This window comes from Chaetomium fimeti, assembly GCF_033439085.1.
Source record: "Chaetomium fimeti strain CBS 168.71 chromosome Unknown B0H64scaffold_7, whole genome shotgun sequence".
NCBI classification, from domain to species: Eukaryota; Fungi; Ascomycota; class Sordariomycetes; order Sordariales; family Chaetomiaceae; genus Chaetomium; species Chaetomium fimeti.
This window is the reverse complement of record NW_026944335.1, coordinates 485,062-494,480: the sequence shown is the minus strand read 5'-3', so window position 1 is coordinate 494,480 and position 9,419 is coordinate 485,062. Positions and strand designations below refer to the sequence as shown.

The 9,419-nt window shown below is 51.6% G+C and overlaps 2 protein-coding genes across 2 annotated transcripts; one reads left to right on the top strand and one right to left on the bottom strand.

Moving 5' to 3' along the window:
* Positions 1–5,311: 5,311 nt before the first annotated feature.
* Positions 5,312–6,956, bottom strand: B0H64DRAFT_224034 (uncharacterized protein). Its single transcript, XM_062799608.1, has 2 exons — positions 6,459–6,956; positions 5,312–6,345 (listed from the first exon to the last, which is right to left on the bottom strand). The coding sequence occupies exons 1-2, from the start codon at positions 6,529–6,531 to the stop codon at positions 5,507–5,509; spliced, it is 912 nt and encodes a 303-aa protein (XP_062655718.1). The 5' UTR covers positions 6,532–6,956; the 3' UTR covers positions 5,312–5,506.
* A 193-nt stretch (positions 6,957–7,149) lies between these two features.
* On the top strand, positions 7,150–8,332 carry B0H64DRAFT_328741 (uncharacterized protein; the record flags this gene model as incomplete). Its single annotated transcript, XM_062800847.1, has 2 exons — positions 7,150–7,271; positions 7,333–8,332. The coding sequence occupies 2 exons, from the start codon at positions 7,150–7,152 to the stop codon at positions 8,330–8,332; spliced, it is 1,122 nt and encodes a 373-aa protein (XP_062655717.1).
* Between the last annotated feature and the right edge of the window lie 1,087 nt (positions 8,333–9,419).

Sequence of the window (9,419 nt, the reverse complement as noted above, 5' to 3'; positions counted from 1 at the left end):
TGAGTTGATTCACAAATGTGGGCGAGATGAGATCCATCTGCGCTCCTCCATCCACTAACGCGAGGGCTTCGATCTTCCCCCATCGCGCTGTGATCCAGAGCCTGTTGTCTGGCTTGGTGCTTCGTACAGCAGCTACTTCATGTTCGTCTGCTGGGAGGTCGTTGTAAGGCTTCTGCTTGCGCCAGTTCTTCCTGTACTGCGCAGCCTGTCTTCGTTGTTGTGGAGTTAAAGATTTCCGGGCCCCTCGGAGGGCCCTGAGCCGTTTCCCAAGCTCTCGTGGTGTTTCAAGGCGTCCCTGTCCGCACCTTGGCTTGCGGCGTCAATCGTCTGGTGTTCTTGGAGCCATTGGGCCGCCCATGCCTCAACTGGGCGCCTCTCGTTCCTTCGGGACGCTCTCGTCCTCTGGTGTGGCTTCCTCTGGGATTGCTGTTCCATGTATCCCCAGATTTTCTCGTCGGCGTGTGGTAGGCAGTCTGCGCTTCGGCATTCGTTGACTCCTACGCCCGCCATACAGCGTCGGGGCCAGGCTGCCTTGGGTTTAACCCTCAGCCTGCCCTCGTGAGTGCGTTGGGTGTCCCACAACATGCCTGCGGGAGCGTCGCCGCTGTCGTATACCCATCTGATGGGCAGGGGTTGCATTCCCTTTTCTTCTCTTGTGGGCCAGAAACTGTTGCGAAATTTGTCCTGGAAGTGGTACCGACATTCGTGCGTGATGCACTGGAACCAGGGCAGGTAGATGTGACTTTCTTTTCGTGGGTCCACCCGCTCGTGGTCTTCTGATAACAACTGGAATCCCTCCGTGTTGTTCTCGCCCCGAAAACCCCACCATTCAAGGTCGGAGGTCTGTCGTCCGGCGCGCACGATGTGCTGATGTCGCGTCCAGTATTCTTCCCAGCTCTGCTGTTTTCTTCCTTTCGCCGCATTCTGTTCCTGTGCGTAGTCGAAAAGTTGCTCGGGGTATCGTACTCCGTTTTCGTATCCTTCCGCCTCTTCGGTGGGTCCATCCCACGGTGTGTGGTGCGGAAGTGCCTGGCGGATGTCGTCCTGCAAGGCCTGTGCCTCTCTTAATGTCTTTTCGACGTGATCCCCGGCCCTGTTGTTGGCCTCGGTGATCTCTTGGACTCGTTCTCTGGCGAAATCGAGTTCCGCGCAAAGTTGTCCATACTGGTCGTTCCTTGCTTGGAGAAGCTGCTCGAGTTCTTCTTTCTCTCTCGACAACTCCTCGATCCTTTGCCGTTGGCTTAGGACCCTCTGCTGTAGGAAGGTGAGGTTCGGGCTGACTCCTCCTTCACCCTCGTGGGTTCGCCATTGCCCGTCCTCTTGCTGAACCAGGGTGATGCCCCAGTCCTCAGCGACTTGTCGGATGTACCGCGGGGGAGCCAGTTCTCCCTCGTCATCCGTTTCGATGAAAGCGTGATGGGCGGTGTCATTTCCCTCCTGGTGGTTGCTGCTCCTCAAGTCTTCTTGATCCGAGTCGGTGAGTTCATCGTCCTGCTCGATGACTCGGTCAATGTCGATTTCGAGGTCGTCCTGCGTGTAGCTGGCGGCTGCGACCTCCAGAAACCGGGTTCTTCTTCCGACCGTGTCTTGGTCGATGGTGGCAGCTTCCTTCCCTGGAACCGGTCTCCACTCTTTCTTGCTGCGGCAGTCACGTTTGAAGTGACCCTTCCTCCCGCAGTTGTAACAGGTGATGCCTGATTTGTCCTTGGCACCATCTCTCTTTCCTGCCCACTGTGCCTGGGCAGCGCTGACGTCCATGGGTCCCGAGTGCGTGCCGTATGACGTGCTCTGGTGCTGGCGTTTCTTTTTGTCGTTGGGCTTGTGGTAGCCTGCGGATCGCTGAACCTCGCTGCCCTTCTTCTGTTGTTTGCGGGCGAACTGTCGGTCGTCAATCTTGACAGCCATGGCGATGTACTCGTCGAGTGTGTCGGGTCGGCTCTCCTTGTAGAGCTCGTCCTTGACCTCCTCCTTCAGCCCTCCGTAGAACAGGTGCATCAGCCCCTCGTCGTCTATCTCTGCCTTCATGGAGTCTTGTCGGAAAATCGTGGCGTAGGCGGTGGCTGACCTAGTCTGCTTCAGCCGTCCTAGCCGTTCCTGGGCGTGCAGCTTCTCGTCCTTGTCACCGAACACCTTCTGAATCTCACTCTCGAACTCGGAGTAGTTCTCGAAGACTTTTTTGGTGAAGGGTTTGTGGATTGCTCCGCCGAGGAAATCACTCAGTGTTCCCGTGAACCACTTGAGGGCCTTGTCCTTGAGTCGGGTGGCGGCGTATCTGGTCTTGGATTCCTCAGTGGCGAACTGGTGCGAGTTGTGGTCGAGATAGTTCCGCATCTCCGTGATCCAACCTGGCAAGGCTTCCTGGTCGCCCCCGTACTTCTCGGGTTGCTCCAATTTGACCTTTGTCTTGGCCGGGTCCTTGGTGTGGACCTCGGTCGCCGCAAGTCGGGCTGCCAATGCCGCGTTGCTGGCCTTGGTCTTCGCAAGCTCTTCTTCAGTTTCATCGAGTCGTTCGGTGACTCTCTGAAGCGCGGCCGTGATCTGGCCCGGCGTCGGTTGAGTTGCCATGTCGTTTTACCTTCGAGCCTGAACTGTAACAGATCAAAGGGAGTTAGCAACGTGTGACGAACCTGTCTCTGGACCCGTCCTGTTAGGGTTCAGTATCGGTCGAAGGTATTCTCTCAAGGGTGCTTAGGTTCGGTGCAGCCAAAGGGTGCACAACAAAGACTTGTCTCAACAGTAGGCTCTCGAGCTTGTAGCGAACTGTAGTTGTGATTGCTAACTGGAGAACTCCCAGAGCTCTCCAGAACGAGTGACTATATACTATCTAATCCTGTTGCTCATTATGCTCACGAGTCTTGGCTCTGAGCACATTGAGCACCTGGTGCTCATGGTGCTCACGAGTCTTGGCTCTGAGCACATTGAGCACCATGGCTCTCGCTTCTTACTGGCTGAGTGCCTCGTCGGGTGATTGGTCCGGGGTTACTGCCATCATACCCCGCCGGCCGGCTGCATGCGGCCATATCCGTGACAATCTAATAGATAACTCTAGAGTTTATAGTATTTCCTCCTATAAAAACTTTATTTTTATAGAGAGATAGATAATATAATTACTAGTTTCCTAACTATATAAATATATTATAACTATAAAACCAGATAGTATATAACTATATATATCTTTCTCTAAATAGAGAGAGTAGTTTATTTATAGGTCTAATAGATAACTTTAGAGTTTATAGTATTTCCTCCTATTATATAATAGGTTAATAGATCTAAATATTAGTATTATAATAGCTAGTCTAGCAGTTTACAAATAGGGTTATATATTATCTATTTAATAATTAAGAGGCTAAAGGTATTAGAATAACAGCTATTTAAACTATAATCTATCTACCTTACTATTACTAATAAAGATACCTAGCCTAATACCTATAGTAGTCCCTTCCCTACCTATATTCTAGAACTCCTCAATTATTAATACTTATAAAATACTATATTATATAAACCGCTTAACTAATATCCTATCTAATATAAAATATAGGGTATAAATACTATAAAAGAAGGTACCGGTAGTAATATATATAGGAATAGGTATAGGATATCGGACTATACTACTGATTATCTCTCGGATAATATCCCTCTCCTAGTAGTAGGTATAGTAGGCAGAGCCAATCCGAATTTACCTAGCTAAGTAAATGGCGGCAGTACTACAGAGATTATCGTCCAGACGCTCGCTATTTATAAGGTAACTTTTAAAGGTATAGTTAGGATTATAGAATAGAAGTATAAACTGCTTTATATCCTCCTTAATATAGATAGGATTGAGCTATATTTAAAAGTTATACTTTAATATAATAGATAGCTATCTATTTTCCTCTTTATTAAAAAAGAGGCCTTTCTTAAGTAGTAATGCTATAAGTATTATATAGAGATATACTAACTCCGGTTCTTCTACTTTATATTAGAAAAATAACTAGAGAGTTATATAGTAAATTAATTAGTTAATATTAGAAGAGAGGGTATTATTAGTATTTGGTAAACCGAGATATTCTATTTTAGCTTTCTATTCTACTCTAACTAATATATTAGAATAACTCTTAAAATAGTAGAGAGAAGAAGTAATAAATAATATATCTATTGTTACTAGGGTTATTATTCTAGATATAGGTATACTAACTATAGAATCCTAATCTATAGGGAGCCTACTACTATTACCCTCCTTTAAAACTATAAAAAATAAATAGATATATATAAAATTCTATATAATAAGAGAAACTTATTAACCTAGTATCGCTTTAAGGTTCAATTACCCTTAGAAGTATAAGATATTTATTTAGTAGTATCCGATATAAAGGGTAGCTAATTAAAAGAGTTAGGGCTGTTTAAACTGAATCTAGTACCAGCTATTAAATATATTAATTTCTTAACTATATTATATTTTTTATAGAGCTCCTTATTAAAGAGAGTATTTATAATATTATAGTAGTAGGTATCTCTAGCTTCCTCTTAGCTTACTTATTACTATTAATTAGAAGAGCCTCTTTAAACTTAGTAATACTAAAGATATTAAGGTTATAAATAATAGTAGTATTACCCTAGTTAATATAAAGGATAGTAAAAGTATACTTAATATTATAGTAAATATTTAATAATATATTAAAGTAAACCTTATATATTAAATATAAAATACCAGCCTATAAATACCAATTATTACCAGATATATATATAGTAATAAAAATAAGTTTAAGCTATAGTAGTATCTAACTTTTATAATTGTTATATATAGAGGATTGCGCACTGACTAAAGGTAACCAACTGTAGCGTAAATGGAGAGTCAGAAAGTTGGAAGAAAAGAAGGATGGAGGGTGCGGATTAGGCGAATACGAGAATAAAGTGGAGCCGGTTAACTTTTCTTCCGAAAACTACAACTTTGCGAAGCGAGGCCCCCCCGCCGAGCGAAGTACCCTCAATAGTAGGATGGAGGTTGTAAGTGGTTCAGGAGAAGTTAGAGGGAAGTTGGGAAAGTCATAAATAGGCAAACTCAGACGGCTTGGATGCCTGGAGGAACTTGTGTGTATTTCTTGGCCTCCTATTCGCAGAACACATATCACCCATTCCATCAAATCACCACTGGCAAGGAACACACCGGGGTTACACGACTGATACTCTCACGTTCGGTCTGACTTTAGACCCAATTAGTCTGCATATTAAATTAGACAGGATCCAGGCTTCAGGTATCTAACGTTCCCAACTCAATGCTTTAGACTCTGAACTAGAGATTCACAACCAAGACGCAGCGCAGCGGAAACCGACGGCTAAACCCGCTCCTCCTACACATCCAAACTTCTTTGACGTTCGGTCGCCTCAAGGCTTCGGGCCCGAGCAGCTACTACCAAAGCCCCGACCCGCACCAAAAACAAGGGAAGAAAAGAGCTTTGTCTCATCGTCCAGGGCGGCCCAACGACACCCCGCCCGCTTTGGCTCTCAACACAAACGAACACAGAGGATATCAAGCGAATTCGCCAAACTGCCCGTCATCAAAGCCCAGCTGCTGGGCGCTCAGCCTCTTCTGGGCCCTCACCTCGCGCGCGCTCGGCGGCGGGGGCGGCGGCAGAGCAAACGACGCCAGGCTCTGCCCCTCCCCTTCCTTCTTCTCGCCCTGCGAGTCCGACCTGCCCGCGCGGCGCCCAAACCTCGTACCCGCCAGGTTCACCGTGATCGTCTCGCCCTCCTTCAAACTCAAATCACGCTTCTCCTCCCCGGCCCCCAACCCACCCAGCAAATTCCCCCCTCCACCACCACTCAACCCCGACCCACCACCCGCAGCTCCCACCCCCGCAGTCCCCGCCCCAGGCGCCGGCGGTTGCGCCCAGCCCAGCGCGCGGCCGGCCTCCTGCAGGGCGACGCCGAAATCGAACGCCTCGCTGCGCTCCTCGAAGCCGACGCCCAGCGTGGCCTTGTGGCCGGAGGCCGGGTCGCGCACGCGCAGGGCGAAGAAGCGCGAGCTGTCGGTGGTGGGCTCGACGGCGGCGGAGGCGGCGTAGGGCGCCGCGGCGAAGAGCGAGCCTGTCGAGGGGTCCTCGAGGAGGATGTCGACTTTGAGTTGTTGGGGTGCGTCTTCGTCGTCTTCGTTGTTGTTGTTGTTGTTGTTGTTGTCTTGGGGTTGGGGGAGTTTTGGTGTGGTGGTGGCGGGGGAGGGGGAGGAGGTGAATGAGGTCTCGAGGACGCGCAGGCGCGCGGTGAAGATGTGGTTGCGCGGGTCGGTGGTCCAGGAGGCGGCTGCGTAGCCGGCGGTGGTGGAGACGGCGTCGCGCGGGAGGGAGTAGACGTGGACTTTGTTGGTTATGTCTGGGGGTTGTTTGTTAGGTGTCTATTTTCTTGAAAGTGTATTCCAATTGGGCTCTAAGGAAAGAAAGACAGAGAGGAGAGAGGGAAAAGAGTGAGAGGCAGAGAGGTCTTACGGAGAATGCGTACAATGGCGTCGGGGGGGAGAGGACGGCCCGTCGCTGGGTCGATGATCGCTGAGGAGTCCATCTTGGGAATTTACTGTTTTCCGGGTTTGTTTGGACCGGAAGAACTGAGAATCAAGGACAGGAAGGTAATTCGAGTATTTCTGAACTTACCGCTCCGGCACTTGTCCGGGGATGCAATATGCCGGCTCCTGGTGGGGAATCGGATCGGTGCCTGCTTCACTGCCCGAACGACCCCGCCATGCCCCTCCCGCAGTGACCCCACCATTCGGGGAGTGAGACAGCGGGGCATTTGAGGATAAAGGGCGGTGTGTTCTGGCAGAATGCCTCGAGCCCGAGTCCAATTGAGCTTTGAGTCACAAGCTAATAGCTTCCAACGGGCGCCGTGATCAGACGAATACAATCGGTGCATTTCACCAGAGCAGAATACCGCGTAAATATTATATACTATTTCATCCGAGACCAGACGGCCTGCTTTTATACTCGCCCCTACACCCTCACGCTTCTGTTCATCACAAGAATTTACTATTCTTTACCCCGCGGTTACTCTGCCCTTGTTACTCTATCAACCCATAAAGACACCCAATCCATTCCCGACTAGTTACAGAATTTGAGTAACTGCATGCCCTATCGCAGCCCACTCCCTACTTTTTCAGTACTGCGCTTTTTCACAACCGAGATCATGGCAGCCGACAACCCGTCAAAACCGGCCCCAGCCCCAGGGGCTACAACCCAACAGCTTCCTGTCCGATCAAGTTCCACGTCCAACCCCTCCTCACAGCGTGAGGATGGAGCGGCATTCGAGTGAGCACTACTCTAGCTTCGTGGCACTTTGTTAAATTAAACCCGTGCTGACAGGAGGTAGCATCGTGCGCACCTATCGCGACCTCCTCAACTCAGACCGTGAACTTACGATGGGCGTCGCTGCCATTGAGTCCCTCATCGAACTTCTCCGGGCCACTTCGTCTTCGACTGCCATGGAGCTAGTCGAGATTGTTAAGAAAGAAAAAGCCAAGCTCCTCGCCTCGGCACCCAACCCACTCCCACTGCTCGCCGGCGCCGACCTGTTCGAGCAATACCTGCTGCGCTCGCTTAGAGGGCCGACCGCAACAACCACGGCGAGCGGCTCCGACCGCGTGCTCAGCTTCGAGGAGACGCGCCAGCACCTGCTCGACAACAAAGACCTCTTTGCCCAGCGCGCCAAGGCCGATCGGGATAGCATCGCCATTTGGGGCAGCCGGTACGTGTCGGACGGCTGCGTGGTGCTCACGGCCGGCGGCAGCCGGACGGTGACTAAGATCCTGCTCCGGGCGGCGGCCGACCACAGCAAGCACTTCAAGGTGATCTACATCGTGGACGGGCACAACAAGCGCAGCGACGTGGCCGTGGGGCAGCTGCGCGAGGCCGGGCTCGAGGTCGAGACCATCTCGCCGCACAAGGCGGCCTACGTGCTGGGGAACCAGAAGCAGATCAACCTGGTGCTGGTGGGCACCGAGGTGGTGATGCAGAACGGCGGCATCATCTCGGGCATGGGCACGGCGCAGCTCGCGCACCTGACCAAGACGGTCAAGGGCGGCATCAAGCGCTTCTACGTCGCCGCCGAGACCCACAAGATCTGCCGCAAGACCCCGATCGCCTACCCCATGGTCAACCGCGTCGGCATCCGCCAGAAGGACATCAGCAAGTTCGACAACGTCGGCGCCGAGCCCGACCCGGGCGACGACGCGGACCCGGACGTCGTCGGCATGGTCGCCGAGCAGGACGAGGTCGACTACACCGACCCGGAGCTCATCGACGGCATCATCACCGAGCAGGGCGTCAAGATGACGTCCCAGATTTGGGAGATGGTGGATAACTACATCTGAGGAGTATCTGGCGAGGGAATCTGGCGAGGGAGGGAGGTAAGGCGGTTGTCTGCCTGTTAACCCGTTCTTTCAAACTGGCCAACCTGTTGAGGTGATTGGCGTCAAGCGACGTTGCATGATTCGGGGCGTTTTGGTTCGGGAAAAGGGGGGCTAGGTCAAAGGGGAGTCGGATGGGGGAGGTCCTGCGCGTTGTAGTCTTGTTTATTCCGACTAGGTATGTTATCTGCCGTTGCAAGCGCGAGCACGAGTACAGATCTGTACTCTTTCTATCCTCCATCTCCCGTCTGTCCACATCGGATTCAGTTAGTTCGAGGACCATGGCGCCCCCCAAGCCACGATTACTACGCAGCAACGGCTCCCATGCAACCCCACCGCCGAGGCCGTGGGTGGGCTTCGGCCCTCCGGGCGTGGGGTGTCGGGTCCCATTGGCCGAGATGACGTCGATGACGGGTCGGGTGGCTGCAAGGGGTCCGTTCTGGAAAGCCGCGACAGCTCCTGCCTGTACCGTGTATCTGGAGGCGTTCTCGACACACACCCGCACACCTCAGTCCGGTTTCTGCTGCGGGTTATAGTGAGGTGAATAAGGCCTCTCGTATAATTTCCAAGGCTCTTGCATCCTCTCCCTTCCCAGCTGGATCCACACCGAGGGCCAACCGTTGAGCGATTTCAAGGCGGCAATTTGGTGATTTATCATGCATCTCCGGGATTAGCGAGTGTAGCTTGTGTTTCCCTCACCACGTTCGCGTCTCGAGTATGGGACTCGGCAAACCCGCCGCGCCTCCTTCATCTCCATCAACGCGGGGTCTCCCGAGGTCGAGAGGGGTAAGGGGAGGGGTTGCCGGTGTCATTGGCCTGTCGATGATTTGTTGAGGCATGTTGCTCCGTTCGAGTATGCATCCTCCGGCGTGATCCGGGTTGTTGTGGGAGGTAGTACTGTGTGCAAGCAGCAACTCACGAGTTACACTGGAGATTCCCGGGATGATCGATCTTAGAAAAGCTGCATTGGAAACTCTTGGGCCTCGGATTGGAGAGGGACAACGCCTCGGCGATGATGATGCAACAGGGTTTGGTCCGCCTTGCAGGCTCC

Coding starts and splice junctions, on each gene's coding strand:
- B0H64DRAFT_224034 (XM_062799608.1), bottom strand. CDS start 6,531: ATGGACTCCTCAGCGATCATCGACCCAGCGACGGGCCGTCCTCTCCCC. Junction 6,346..6,458: donor CGCCATTGTACGCATTCTCC/GTAAGACCTCTC, acceptor AACAACCCCCAG/ACATAACCAACAAAGTCCAC.